The sequence below is a fragment of the Orycteropus afer genome, unplaced genomic scaffold (genome assembly GCF_000298275.1).
Source record: "Orycteropus afer afer isolate SDZICR_OR568_19922 unplaced genomic scaffold, OryAfe1.0 scaffold00070, whole genome shotgun sequence".
NCBI lineage: Eukaryota > Metazoa > Chordata > Mammalia > Tubulidentata > Orycteropodidae > Orycteropus > Orycteropus afer.
In genome coordinates this window covers 9,355,669-9,371,717 of record NW_006921657.1, presented here as the reverse complement: position 1 = coordinate 9,371,717, position 16,049 = coordinate 9,355,669, and the positions used below count along the sequence as shown (strand labels likewise).

The following is a 16,049-nucleotide window of genomic DNA, read 5'->3' as shown; positions in this document are numbered from 1 at the left end:
GAAGATGGGGCAATCTACTTCCATAGTGATACTGCCTCGGAAACCCAAGGAGGGGTCGCTATGAGTCGGGTCCGACTCGACAGCACATAACAACAACAATGGCTAATGATTGTGAACATTTCTTCATGTGTTTCTTGGCCACCTAAATATTCTCTTTGGTGAAGTGTCTATTCATGTCTTCTGCCCATTTTTTAATTGGATTGTTTTTCTTTTTGTTATTGAGGTGTTGGAGTTTTCTAAGAATTCTGCAGGTAAGTCCCTTGTTAGATATGTCTTTGCCAAATATTTTTTCCGAATCTATAGGTTCTCTTTTGACTCTTTTGGAGAAGTCTTTAGAAGCACATAAAAATTTAATTTTCAGAAGGTCCCATTCATCTAATTTACCTTCTGCTGTTTGTGTATTTTGGGTTATGCTTGACAGTCTATTTATGCCATAAATTGGGACCCCTAAATTTGCTCCTAGTTTTTCCTTGAGGAACTTTATAGTTTTAGGTTTCACATTTAAGTCTTTGATCCATCTGGAGTTTGTTTTTGTGTATGGTGTGAGGTATGGATCTTGTTTCATTTTTCTGCAAATGGATATCCAGTTTTGCCAGCACCATTTGTTAAAGAGACCATCTCTTCCCCATGTAATGGATTTCAGCTCTTTGTCAAAAATCAGGTGACCCTAGATCCATGGATCTATTTCTGGGTTCTCAATTCTGTTCCACTGGTCTATGTGTTTGTCATTGTACCAGTACCAGGCTATTTTGACTACTGCGGCTGTATAGTAGGTTTTAAGATCTGAGAATGTGAGACCTCCTACTTTGTTCTTCTTCTTCAAAAGTACTTTGATTATCCAGGGTCTCTTTCCTTTCCATATAAAATTAGTGATTGGTTTTTCCATATCCTCAAAGAATATCCATGGGATCTCGATTGGGATTGCATTAAATATATAGATTGCTTTGGGTAGAATTGACATTTTCACAATGTTCACTCTTCCTATCCATGAGCATAGTATGTTCTTCCATTTATGTAGATCTCTTGTGCTTTCTTGAAATTAAGCTTTTGTAGTTTTCTTTGTAAAGGTCTTTTGTGTCGCTAGTGGTCATTTATTCCCAAGTACTTTAATTTTTTGGTAGCTATTGTAAATGGTACTGATTTCCTTATTTCCTTCTCAGCAATCTCTTTGCTGGTATAGAGGAATCCAACTGATTTTTGGATGTTGATCTTGTATCCTGCCATAATGCTAAATCTCTCAATTTGTTCCAGCAGTTTTTTTTTTTTTTTTTTTTTTTTTTTCTGTGTCTCTTGGGTTTTCTATGTATAGGATCATATCATTAGCAAATAGGGATAGTTTTACTTCTTCCTTACCAATCTGGATGCCTTTGATTTCCCTTTCTTGCCTTATTGCCCTGGCAAGGACTTCCAATACAATGTTGAATAGAAGTGGTGAAAGAGGGCATCCTCGTCTGATTCCTCTTTGCAAGGGGGATGGTTTCAGTCTCTCTCCGTTGAGAATAATGTTTGTTGTTGGTTTTGTATATATGCCCTTTATTATGTTGAGGAATGTTCCTTCTATTCCTATTTTGCTTAGAGTTTTTATCAGGAATGGGTGTTAGATTTTATCAAATGCCTTTTCTGCATCAATTGACATGACCATGTGGTTCTTTTCCTTTGCTTTATTTATGTGGTAGATGATGTTGATTGCTCTTCCAATGTTGAAACATCCTTGCATACGTGGTATGAATGCCACTTGGTCATAATGTATTTTTTTTTGGATATGATGTTGGAGTCTATTGGCTAGGATTTTGTTGAAGATTTTTGCATCTGTATTCATGAGGGATACTGCTCTGTAGTTTTCCCTTTTAGTGATGTCTTTGCCTGGCTTGGTTTTGGTATCAAGATTATACTTGCTTCATAAAATGAATTTGGGAGGATTCCATCCTTTTCTATGTTCTGGAATAGTTTAAGTAGGATTGGTATCAGTTCTTCTCCAAACATTTGGTAGAATTCTCCAGCGAAAACATCTGGGTGAGGACCTTTTTTTTGTTGTTGGTAATTTTTCATGACCTGTTCAATTTCTTCTTTTGTTATGGACCTGTTCAAATTTTCCAATTTAGGTAAGTAGTATGTTTCTAGAAATCTGTCCATTTCTTCTACATTTTCAAATCTGTTGGAATATAGTTCTTCATAGTATCCTGATAGTATCCTTTTAATTCCTGTTGGATCTGTGACATTACCCAATTTGTTTCTTATTTGTGTTATTTGTATTTCTCTCTCTTTTCTTGTATTAAATTATTCTGGCAATGTCTTTGAAAATTTATATGCACATATATTTTGGTGGAAAAATTAATTTCCCTTCTCAGAATTTATTCTACACATATACTCACACAAGTACAAAGGATTACATGTGAAGCCAAAACTGAAAATATCCCACATGTCAATCAACAGGAGACTCATTAAACAATTAATGGTACATTCACACTTTAGAATATAATGTAGCTCTTCAAAAGAATAAGGCAGATCTATGTTTTGAAAAAGAAAAGAATATTGATATAATCATAAAAGGTAAGTCATGATATTATGGAGCATCATTGGAAAAGAGCATACATAAGAAACTGTTAAGATTTTGGTTTCATCACCCTCTGCAAGCACATGAGCTTTCAGCTTGCCACCTGACCCATGGTTTGGTTCCTGCCAGACTCTACATGTCCTTAAAATAAATCAATCTCTCTCTCGCTCTCTCATTTATATATGTTTATATATATGCTTCATTGGCTTTGCTCCTCTAAAGAACCCAGACTAAGACAAATACTTAATAGATTTCTATAATTAAATGTAGAAATATAATAAAAATGTGTGCTACTTAATGTCACACATATTATCTAAACTAAAATTAAACATTGTAATAGAAAATTACTTTGTCAGGAATAAAAGATACACACTCTTCTTACCTGCCATGGATCCAGCCATTAATCTATGTACATGACCCGAAATTCCCAGCTTTGTAGTAATTAACTAGAAACCAAAACACAGACTTAAATGAGATATTTTTAAAATGTCATTCATTTTCTGTTTAATAATGAAACCTAATTTCATGTGTTACAGAAGTGTAAAAAGAAAATTAGCAATAAAAGTGAATGAAATGAGCACAATTACATAAAGCTGGGCAGTGTCATATACTATCAGAAGGTCATTAGATAATTTCCTCTGTAGCATCTGCTCGAATATTTGGAACTTTCACAGAACTGACCTAGCTTAGAATTGGCAAACATACTATACTGTATATTGATAACTACAAACCCTGAAAGGGTGAATGTTTCTAGTCACAGCCCCATTCTACACTAGATAATTAAGTCTTCACATACTGTTAGTACCAATTCTATCTGACTGACTAGCTTAGAATTTTGTTCCCATCTCCACAGCTTACATTTCATCCCACGATACCCTTTGAAAAACACACTTAACCTCTTTCCGTGTTAAGGTAATGTTTCATTCAGCCAGCAAGGGGAAATTTAATCAAAGAGTAAGATGGAAAATCTGTTAACTCACAGAATCATTCCAAAACAGATTTTCACAACATGGCTTAACTATTTTATTTAATATGAAAATTTAAAACCACAGCAACCCTCTTTTACAACTGATGAACAAAAAGCACATTACAAACCTGGTAATATATGAATATATTATTATCTACTTAAAGGATACTTAGCCTCTTCTTTCGTAAGTATGACAATAAAGAATTTTCTCATAAGTGACTAACAGTTCTGGAAATAGGTAACTCCAAAACAGATTTACTTTTAAAAATTTAAACTATTATAAGTATGAATCCTTCAAAAAGGCATTACTTTATCAATTCATCCAAAGTAACTTTAAAGGCAAAAGCAAATGTCTTGTCAAGTAAACATGATATTCAAGGACATGAGAAAAAGAAGATAAAACTTCAAGTACCTTTTTATAATGCTCAAATGCCATAAACTGGATTGCACCATAGGGAAAGATTCGAATCATCATTGCACCATTTCCTTTATACAGACCAAGATATCCTTCCTTTTGGGGAACAGCACGTAATGTAGAAAACACTCCTATTTTCAGAAGCAAAATACTATTAAAACAGAGAAAACCATCTAAATTCAAATTTTCATAACAATCACAGGTAAAGATGACATGCTATCATTCATGGTATCGTTTTGCTTAAGGAATGTTATGAATAGTAACTTCTGTAACAATTAAACCTACTAAGAATACAACATATAACCAAATTACATAAATACATATTCCTCCTGTAAAAAATATAAAGCATAAAATCTAAAGCAAGAGAAGTCATAAATTATAGAAAATTATATTTATAGTTACAGTAAATTATATTAAACTATAACAACTTAAAGGAGCTCTGGTGGCATAGTGCCTAAGGCATCTGACTACTAACCAGAAGCATGGTGGTTCAAACCTACCAGCCGCTCTCAGAAGGAAGATTGGGCAATCTACTTCCATAGTGATACCTCTTCAGAAACCCAAGGAGGGGTCACTGTGAGTCGTATCTGACTCGATGGCAGTGAGTTTTGTTTTTTGGTTATAACAACTTAAAGGAGCTCTGGTGGTGCAGTAGCTAAGACATGTGTCTGCTAATCAGCAGGTCAGCAATTCAAACCTACCAGCTGCACCACAGGAGAAAGATAAGGCAGTCTGCTTGATTCCGTAGAGATTTACAGCCTGGGAAACCCTATGAGTGCAGTTCTACTTTGTCCAATAGGGTCACTAGGAGTTGGAAGTGACTAGATGGAAATGGGTTTTTAGGTATAACAACAAATATTCATTAAGCATGTATATTACAGAGCGCTAAGCAATCACTGATAAATGACCCATTATGTGTTCTCAATGAGTGCCCAGCATAAAGAGGGAAATAGAACACAAAATTAAAACAAATTCTCACATAGTATAACACAGAAATGTATCCACAGTCCAGACTGTAATGAAGATGATCAACTCAATCTGATAAGATGAAAGGATACCCAAACTCAGATATATGTGTATTATTTATTTATATAGAAAAATACTAAATGAAAAGACTACCTATAAAAATAATTTAAATTTTGGAGTAAATTTTCACTAATTATAAAGACTGGTAAAACAAGGCCTGAGTTCTGATCCATATATAGTGATTGTGATAGTTGGAGCTGGGTGTCAACTTGGCTGGACTACAGTTCTGTGTGGTTTGAGCTGTTGTGGTATGGTTGTTCCCATGATGGGATCAGATGACTATGTTTTGAGCAGCCAATCTGTTGAAAGGGAGTTTGCCTAGGGGTGTGGCCTGCTTCCAGTATATCTGTGGACATCCTGGGAGAAGAGACATTCTTCTGTGGATCGGGATTCTGTTGTGCTGCCTACAACTGTCCATGAGTGAACAATCCACCATTCGGCCTGGAGATCTTGGATTCGTCATTCGTTGGAGTCAACAGCCAGTGTACTGCCTGCCAGCTCTGAGCTACTCAGCCCCTGAGGCTGCAAGAGTCGGGAAAAGCCTCCAGCTTGACGTTTGATCCAGGAACTTTGGACTTGCCAACTTCTATAAGGGTGTGAGCCATTTTCCTAAGATAAATATCTCTCTCTCTCTCTCTCTCTCTCAATCACTCTCTCTCTCTCTCTCTCTCTATATATATATATAAGCTTTACTGGTTTTGTTTCTCTAGAGAACCCAGTCTAACACAATGATGCAAATTTATTATTCTACTAACATCAATCACTAGCCCTATTAGCAGTATACAGATCTCTCATAAACACATCTTTACATCCATTATTCAATTATTTAAATTCTCGTTCCCAACCAAATTTTTCAAGCAAAAATTTTATAAAATATGAATCACTAGGTTCCTTTCAAATTTTAGGATAAACTAATCTTTACAGCTCCTGTCAGTGATTAGAATCGTAGGTACTTATAGCCGAGAAAAGATGATTCTTAAAGACATTTTTAAATAAGTAGTTATCTAAAGGGCCTAAAAGCCTATTAAAAAGAGTCATGTTCAAGCCTTCCTCTTGCTGAAAGAAGGAGCGAAGGCTAAGCTCTGTTTATTTTGATCGAAATGTGTTTACAACAATTTAAGGGTAATCAAATTTAGAACAATGTTTATCTATTACAGACAGGAAGGCATCAATGATGAAAGTTCAGAGGAGGTTTTAACTGAATAAAAAATATTTCTGAAGTTCTGAGGTGGGTCTATATATATTTATTGTATTATTCTTTAAAACTTCTAGATTGTCACAAACAATTTATTTAAAAATTTTTGAACAAATCATTATTGTTAGCTGTTCACCAAATAGGCACCCAACTCATGATGCTCCTGGGCACAACCGGACAAAACACTGCCTGCTCCTGTGCCATCGGACACTGCCATCACCAGCTGTCGGTCAGACCATTCTGATCCATAGGATTTTCACTGGCTGATTTTTGGAAGCAGATCAGCAGGACCAGCCCTTTCTTTCTAGTCCGTCTTAGACTGAAAGCTCAGCATCATAGCAACGTGCAAGCCTCCACTGATAAGCAGGCGGCAGCTGTACTTGAGGTGTACTGGCTGGAAACCGAACCCAAATCTCCCACACTGAAGTGCGAATTCCACCACTGAACCATAAATGCCTTAGAAGACACCATTACAAAACTGAAATAGATATAGTACTTTCGATATCTAAGAAACAAGGAGGAGGTACTAGGAAGGAAAAGATACAAAAAAGCACAATAAACAGAAAAATAAGATGGTGAGTGAATAAATCAATGAACAAATAATAATAATGGTTTTAATCCCTTTATTAATGAATTGAGATTTTCCTATGATGCCATTGCACTGAACCAATTTTTTCAAATGTTATAAACATATTTGAAAAGAAAGTATATTCTCTGTAAGGCACAACGTTCCCTATGTTCAGCTATATCAAGCTTGTGTCTTATTTAAATCTTCTCAGAATCTTTACTTACTTTTTCAAGCTAGGATCAGAAGGAACTAACATTAAGTATTTATTTGTTTATGTATGGATTAGCTCTGGTAGGAAATGGAAGTTGTTGTTGTTGTTGTTATGTGCCGTTGAGTTGGACCCAACTCATAGCGACCCCTCCTTGGGTTTCTGAGGCACTATCACTATGGAAGTATAAAAATGCTTGATTCCAAGGAGAAAATGGGAGGGAGAAAGAAGTTTTGCTTTACACGTTTTTTAATGAAACTTGTGAAAATAATACAAATTCTAAAAATAAATAAATAAAATAAAAGTGAAAAAATAAAAAAAGAATTTTTAAAAATCTTATTATGATTGATCTATCTATCCTTATAGGCAGCTCTGGTGGCATAGTGCCGAATTTGATTGCTAACCAAAAGGCTGGCAGTTCAAACCCACCAGCTACTCATTGGAAGGAAGATGGGGCAATCTACTTTCATAGAGACATGGCCTCGGAAAGCCAATGAGGGGTTGCTATGAGTTGGAATCGACTCCGTGGCAGTGAGTACCTGTCCTTATATCACATTAGGCTACAAAAAGCTATGCAGAGGTCAAAGGTTTTCAAAATATTACAGGAAAAAAGTTTCTTATACTAACATTACAAATTGGCGGGGGGGGGGGGGAATTGAAATTATACCCCTTCTCTTTCATTTGGTCACAATAATTTTGGTTCAAAATAAAAATGCCTTAGAAGTAATATCACACGTTTATAAAGAACTTAAAGCAGAATTAATAGTTGTACTAAATAGCATACCTTCATCATTTCTTAAATTTACCTATGAAAAGTCAAGTTAAAAAAGCAAAAATATTTTTTTAATTAAAGGGGCAAGATATCTGAAAGAAAATGTCCAAGGAGGATTTTAAAACTAAAAAAAAAAAAGCCACCTGTGGTATAGTAAATTGCTTGATAATAACCCTTCTAGCCACAGTCTTTGTAACTCCTACCAAATGTCTGGGTTGTTGTTGTTGTTATGTGTTGTTAAGACCCACCTCATAGCGACCCCTCCTTGAGTTTCCAAGGCAGTATCACTACAGAAGTAGATTGCCCCATCTTCCTTCCGAGGAGTGGCTGGTGGGTTTGAACCACCAGCCTTCAGGTTAGCAGTCAAGTGCCTTAGGCACTAAGCTACCAGAGCAAATGTGAGGGGCTTGTGGCTCACAATGGAAAATGGATTGCTTGTTAATAATGTAAATGAGGTATATAACACCCTTGTGAGGGTGGGACCCTGTGAATAACATGTATGGGAATTGCTCAGTTTTGCCATCTTGTTAGGCTTAAAACGAGCAATCCCAGAGGAAGAAAGGGGGATCTCACTATCATTAACAAAGAATCAGGTATGAACCCACATTCATCGCAGCCCTATTTACAATAGCAAAAAGATGAAAACAACCTGGTGCCCATCAACAGAAGAATGAACAACCAACACTATGGTACATACACACAATGGAATACTATTGTTGTTGTTATGTGCCGACGAGTCAGACCTGACTCATAGCTACCCCTTCTTGGGTTTCCGAGGTGGTATCACTACAGAAGTAGATTGCCCAACCTTCCTTCTGAGGAGTAGCTGGTGGGTTTGAACTGCCAGGCTTCTGGTTAGCAGTCAAGTGCCTTAGGTACTACCTTACCAGAGCTCCTTCAATGGAATAATATGCAAATCTAAAGAATAATGTAGAATCTGCAAAACACCACATAATGTGGATGAACTTGGAGGACATTATGCTGAGTAAAATAAGTCAATTACAGAAGGACAAATATTGTATTAGTTGGTTATTGTGAAAAGTCAAGGAAAGGTTTATATATGGAAGGAAACTTTCTTTGTTGGTGGGAAGAGAGGAAAGAAAACACTGCTAGATAGGTAGAGACAAGTATTGATTTGGGTGAAGGGATGGGCAATGAACCAAATATGAGTGATCAACACAGTAGCATTGAGGAAGAAGACATAGAGAGGTACATGGGAGATACGGACAACAAGGATGAACCCTTTCACTGGTACACCATGCAATCCTCAGCCTATGTGACCATGAGATCCAAAGAACTAGATGGTTCCCAGATATCACTGTCAACCACTCTGAGGGCGATCTATGTAGGAGATCCTGAATAGAGTGGATGACAATGTGGAATAAAATTCAAAATCATTTAAGAAAAAAAAAAAAAGGACCAAGATTGCCGGTCTGATAGAGCCTGGTGCAACCCCTGAGGCTATGGCCCCTTAGCTGCCCTTCAGGTCTGGAATTGAACCCACTCCTGTAGCTTCCAGCCAAACAAAAGACAGGCATATGAACTGAACATTTACATTAGGTAGATACACTCCTTAGAGAGAGCAATCATGGGAGATCAGAAGGGTTGTGTATGCACAGGGGGACAGCTTCGGGGGCAGGAGTGCATGGGAGGGAAGGACACAGGGAAGAGATAACTATGGGGAGGAAGTGGGAAGAGAACTGTTGCACTGTGGGAGATTACAGTCAATGTCATGAGACAAAGTATATGTGAACTGCTGTATGGAAGATGAATTTGCTCTGTAAACTTTCACCCCAATCACATTAAAAAAAAAAGAAAAAGAAAAGAATCAGGTGTGAAGCATGTCCCTTAGACCCAAGATACCTGGGCTGAATCTCCTTCATCCAGGAGGAGCCAGAGAGCTGTGACACTAGAGACAGTGAGAAGCAGTGGCAGAAAAATAGCAGCAGAAGAAGCAGCAGAACTGGCACGAGACAGAGAAGTGGGCTTCCTGGACCATGTAGTAAGAAAGCTGAGTGCCTTTAGGCAGGAGGCTTGCTGGTGGAGTGAGGTACCTCTCTGGGCACCTATCAGCCAAGCTAAATAGGCTTTGTAACACTTTGTAACAGTTGTTGTTGTTATGTGCCATTGAGTCGGCAGACTCAGACTCATAGTGACCCCTCCTTGGGTTTCCAAGGCAGTATCTCTATGGAAGTAGATTGACCAACTTTCCTTCTGAGGAGTGGCTGGTGGGTTTGAACCACCAGCCTTCAGGCTAGCAGCCAAGTGCCTTAGGCACTATGCTACCAGAGCTCCTAGCCTGAACAGAGCAGAGGCCAAAGGGCTAGAGGGCCAAGCAGCCAAGAGCTACAGAAAGGTGTGCCGGTGCACAGCTGAGAAGAGGCTATTCTGATTGAAGAAGTGTATCCTGAGTCTTTCCTGATCCTGAATTGTAACTTGTTACTTCACTTATATACCCCAAAATCATACTGTTGAGTTCTGTGTGGCCAATGCAACAAATTATGATATCATGAACTGCAGCAGAGAAGTAGAAAGTAACCATGGGAGGACAGTTGGTGTCAGAATTAGTAAGAAGGTTGGAGAGTGGAGGCATGTCTGAACTCTGCCTCATAGGAATCAGCCTTGTGCTGTTGGTCTTAAACCTCTTCCATGCCTCATGAAGTTGGAGGATGTCAGATGATGCCCCCATGCTGTTTTTATACCACTAGTACTGTTTTTTGGTCTGTATATATTAAAGATACATGAAATTATCAGTGTGGTACTCTATAGCTCATTGTTACACTCCAGGAATTCCATTATAAATTTTGCATGCCTTAAGGTTACACTATAACCTGTGGCATGCAGCCCTGCAGAGCATGAATTCTAATGTGAATACGTAATCAGTGATTACAAATCAGGAAATGAAACAACATAGTCAGTACAGGGAGGATGTTAAAGAAATAAAACAATCCTTATCAGACAGTCACATGTTCAGTCATTATGAAACACCCTAAGACACGAGTAACATAATTCATCTCCTTTTCAGATTTAACTTAGACCAAAAATCATCTTCCATTCCAGGTTTTTGGTTTTTATTCTTTTTAATAACCTTTCAATAAATTCAAAGGTCTGTTTCTTTCTAAACACGAATAACTGTATGAAGATACAGAATATATTTCTAGACATAGAGACTGTTGTAATTTTTTTTTCTTTTCATTTTTAAGTACAGTTCTCAATCCCAACTAAATTCACTGCCATCAAGTTGATTCTGACTTATAGAGACCCCACTGGGTTTCCAAGGTTGTAATCTTTACAGAAGGAGACTGCCTCACCTTCCCCCCATGGAGCAGCTGGTGGGTTTGAACCAACCTTCCCGTTAGCAACCAAACACCTTACCCACTATGCCACCAGAGTTCCTTAGTACAGACCTACTTAGTATAAAAAACATTGATGAGAAACTGAGCTACAATTAATATGTAGCCTAAATTTATACAGATTGATTCTCAAATTCTATACAATTACTAAGTACATCTTAAAAATATCCATCTAGTTTTTTGAGAAAAAAATATATTTTAAAAACCAAATTGAAATATAATTGACTCTTACTCTCACTTAATAAGTCTGCCACTGTACAGACTTACAGATAAGTTTGAAGAAAGTTCAATGTCTTTCTATACAATGATGCTGCATAGATCATGCACAGCACACATTATTCCTGTCTTTAGTAGCATGAAACTATAAAGCAATGGAGTAGTATGAATCAGTTACCCTTGGCTTTGTTTCTTTCTTGGTCTCTGTCCATATTAATTTTTTAAGTCTTTTTTCCCCCTAAATGCAAAAGTATTATTTGTCCAGTGTGCATTACAAATGAGTTTGTTGTTGTTATGTGCCATTGAGTCGAACCCGACTCATAATGACCCCTCCTTGGGATTCCAAGGCGGTATCTCTACGGAAGTAGATTGTCCAACCTTCCTTCCAAGGAGTGGCTGGTGGGTTTGAACCATCAGCCTTCTGGTTAGTAGTCAAGTGCCTTAGGCACTATGCTACCAGTCCTCCCCACAAATGAGCTTGTTGTTGTTGTTATGTGCCATCGAGTCAGCCGTGACTCATAGCGACCCCTCCTTGGGTTTCCAAGGCAGTTATCACTACGGAAGTAGGATTGCCCAACCTTCCTTCTGAGGAGTGGCTGATGGGTTTGAACCGCAAGCCATCTGGTGAGCAGTCAAGTGCCGTAGCCACTATGCTACCAGAGCTCCTCAAATGAGCTTAGAGGGGGACAAAAAATTTCTCTATTCCTACCACTGAAATTAACCACTTTATGGTTATTCTTCCAGGCTTTTGCCTAAGCACATGTTCTTTTATATAAAATGCAGTATGATTACACCATTTTGCAGTAGTTTTTAGTTAATTAAAGCATTATGAACACTGTCCCCTGTCAATTAATATTCTTCTACAGTAAGGTTTTTTTATAACTGCAAAATAGTCTATATTATGGATAAAGTAAAACTTACTTAGCCAATTCCCTAATTTTAAACATTTTGGTTATTTAATTATTTAACTAACATAAATATTGCTTTGATCCTTACATGTATCTTTGAGCACATCTCTAATTATTTCCTTAGGGTAACTACCTAAACTGGAATTGCAAAGTTGAAGAGTACATTCCTTTCAAGGCTTCTGATTCCATCAAACTGTCCTCCAAAAAGGCTATAAAAAGTTCTAATTCCACCAATGACATACTAAAGAGCCCATGTTAATTTAAATGGTTAGTTTTTATGCTTGTAAGAAACAGCCACAAGCATGAAAGAAAATATGTATAAACTGTTGAATGAAAAACTAATTTGCTCTGTAAATTTTCACACAAACTGTAATAAAAAGTTAAAAAATAAAAAAAAGGAAACAATCAAGGTCTAGTACACTAATGGCCACTGGATTCTGCTTGCACTAAGATTTCTGGAAGGCTTATTTAACTGTTTAGGCTAATGTTTACTTCAGTTTTATAGTTATCAAATCTTATCTCTGTCACCAATCAGGATGAGCTGTTACGAGTGTCTGTGAAGGATGTGACTGGCTAATCCCAATAAACAAATAACACTTACTTTAATGAGTCCAAGATTTTAGTTTGGAGAATATCAGGACACTAAAATGATAATAAATATAACCACTATTTCAAATGAAAAGATTAGAATGGATGGGAGATAACATCTCTTGCAAAATGTACCCCAAAACTTAACATACTCTCTGCCTTTTTCTGTCCTCTTTCTACTATAATTTACAGCTGGAAACCAAATCCCCAGATGGGTAATATTTTCACTCATTTTTATCTTTAGCATCCATCCACTCACCTAAATGTTTGTAATGGTGATTATGAGCTTGTAATAAAACTTTAACTCGATCCAAAGGAGCAACTGTTGTTTTGGCACAGCATCCAGCAATTCCTAAAAATAAAACGTTAATGATCAATAAGAAATTGCGAACTATTTGTTTCAGATGGAAATCATTATATTTCCGCCAGCAAACTCTCTGATCTCTAATTTGGTCTCCATGGGTAAAACTGTCCAGTGGCAGGAATATGCAGATGAGTAGTCAACATTCTCTGTAATTTAGTAATTCAGCGTGTCAGACTGAAAAATAAGCAAAGAATGTGAATCAGCTCCCTAATATCTGATCAACACTGAGAATATTGCAAAAATATCATTAAAGAGACACTTTAAGTTATTTACCCACTGTATGGTTCTCTCTTAAATAGCTTCCTTTCCTTCTGGATGACTTTTTCATTGAAACAACCAACTTTTACCCATGAAATATTCATTCATTCATTATGCTTTCAACAAATATATATTCAGTCTCTACCATGCACCACTGTGCAGATATGCAGATGATAGTAGATTAGTTAAATATATGCATAAGCTTTTGCATAAATCATAAGCCAGGCCAGCCTCTAGCTTTGGCATACTGTATACCTCTAAGGATATATTATTATAAAGACTTTTGTACAATACCTTCCACATAAGAAGAACTTGATAAAATTAGTTGTTACTATTACAAAACCATGGGTAAGAAAGACTTTAGCTATCTTTTTATGATCACGTTAAGCTCTTCACTATTGAATATGTGTTCCGGAAGATATAAAAGGGCTGAGTCTTTGTGGGTTTCCTTCACTGCTGCATTCCCAGAGATCCTACAGGTCTTGGCACATAGTAACCACTTAATAAATGTTTGCTGAATGAATCTAGAGTCTTATTTTTACAAACTTCTAAAAATGTAAGACAAATCACTCAAAACCACATATACTTAGTTAATAGCTCAGCAATAAGCTATTTTAAAATCCATGTTCTTAGATATACAAATACAAAATATATAGTTGTACTCAAATATTATATCCAGATATAGGTTTCCATACCAAGCCTCTCTTATCTAAACTAACTGTCAAGTCTATCCAAAATGGAGGATAAGCTAAAAATAATTTGCACTTGAGTATTTTTGGCTTCAGAATTATTCTATGCCGTATTAGGCTCTTCTCAATCATGAAATTAATTAACCATATAATGAAATTCTTTAAAATTTGGCCAGTAAGTAGCTTTCTTTCATAGTATTTTAACTTGCTTATCACTCTATACCAATCAAAAAACTAAACTCACCGCCATCAAGTCAGTCCCGACTCATAGCGAATTCTCCTTGGGTTTCTGAGGTGGTTTCTCTACGAAGTAGACTGCCTAATCTTCCTTCCGAGAAGTGGCTGGTGGGTTTGAACCGCCAGCCTTCTGGTTAGCGTCAAATGCCTTAAGCACTATGCCACCACAGCTCCCCACTCTATACTATAGCTCAATTAATCATCATAACAGTCCATTGGGTTAGATCAAGCAGTTTTTATCTTCCTTTTGAGATTGGATGAGGAAGTTAAGGTATTTGCCTAAGACCATAGCTAATCAACCATGATAGTTAGCAACAGGGAGCATAGTTCTGCTCTGATACACATGGGGCCGCCATGAATCAGAACTGAATCAAAGGCGAACGGTCTAGTTTATTGAGTGTTTACTTCATGCCAAGTACTAGGTTAAAAGATTTAACTGCAGGCCCTGTGCCAAGGCTTGTAAAGGTATTATCTCATTTAATTACACAGTAACGCTCTGAGGTACATACTCTTATTACCCTACTTTAAGGATGGGAAAACTGAGGCAGAGAAAGAAAAAGTGCAGTGTAGTAAATTACTTAGTGTGGCTTTTCTACCCATGAGTCCTTGTAAACTCCAAGGTGGGATTTTCTATGAGCAACTGAGGAGCTCCTGATTGCTGAAGCTATCCACCTGGGTTATTTCTGTTGGGTGTGGCACAATACAATGTTCTGGGAGGTTCCCACTCTCTCTCACATGCTTAGAGTTCTGATGCTGTGATTGGCTAGTTTGACCACCCTTCCAGGCTCAAAAGGAGGCCTCTTGGAGGCAGAACTCTCTCTGACTACTGGTTGAGGAAGACATGCTGCTGAAAGAGACACGGGCTCCTGAGACACGCGTTGCTGGGAAAGAGACGCAAGAGACACGCATTGCTGAGTGAGACACCAAGGGACCAGCAGTGCTGGTAAAGAGACTGTGAGACACTGTTGGCCGAGGGCCAGTGGGAGAGAGACTAAGCATTCTTCCTGAGCTTGAATTGTAGCCTGGTGCTTCCCTAATAAACCCCATAATCTGTGAGTTCTGTGTGGCCACTGCAGTGAATTATCGAACCCAGGAGAGAGGCGGTGGGTGCTTTGGGAGGTACGTTTGGTGAAAGGGCTGGAGGGAGGCAGCCTTGGGTTACGGTTGGTAATCCTGTCTTCCTCTTGTGGGGTTAAAGAGGCAGAACATGTGGCCTCCTTGCCCTTTTTGCAATAAGTAACTTGCCGAAGCATACTTTTCCATATCACTTCCACCTGGAACCCCTACACAATCTTCAAAGTTATAGAAATCCAAAATATTGTGAACCGATACTTCACCAAAGAGATACAGATGACCAACAAGCATGTGAAAAGATGTTAAACATCCTTAGTCCTTAAGGAAATAAAATTAAAAGCACAATGAAATACCACTAATACCTATTAGAATGGAAAGCACACACATACACACACACACACTCTTTAATAATACCAAGTGCTAACAAAGTAGTGGGGATGTAAAAATTGAACAGATCTTTGTTGGTTACCAGGGGTGGGAGGTGAGGTGGGGGGAAACACTACAAAAATAAAAAAATAATTTAAAACAATTTTTTTAATGGAACAAATACTTTAGAAATTGTTTGTTGTTGTTGTTGTTAAGTGCCGTCAAGTCGTTTCTGACTCATAGCGACCCCATGCACAGCAGAACGAAACACTGCCCGATCCCGCACCAGCC

The 16,049-nt window shown here is 37.6% G+C and overlaps 1 protein-coding gene across 1 annotated transcript in view; it reads right to left on the bottom strand.

Moving 5' to 3' along the window:
• Positions 1-16,049, bottom strand: part of SLC25A16 (solute carrier family 25 member 16) — a 52,797-nt gene that overhangs the window by 28,993 nt on the left and 7,755 nt on the right. Inside the window, exons 2-4 of the mRNA XM_007940683.2 lie at positions 13,030-13,122; positions 3,934-4,067; positions 2,937-3,000 (exon numbers count right to left, since the gene is read on the bottom strand). Coding sequence (XP_007938874.1) covers positions 2,937-3,000; positions 3,934-4,067; positions 13,030-13,122 — 291 coding nt within the window. The remainder of the gene's footprint in view (positions 1-2,936; positions 3,001-3,933; positions 4,068-13,029; positions 13,123-16,049) is intronic.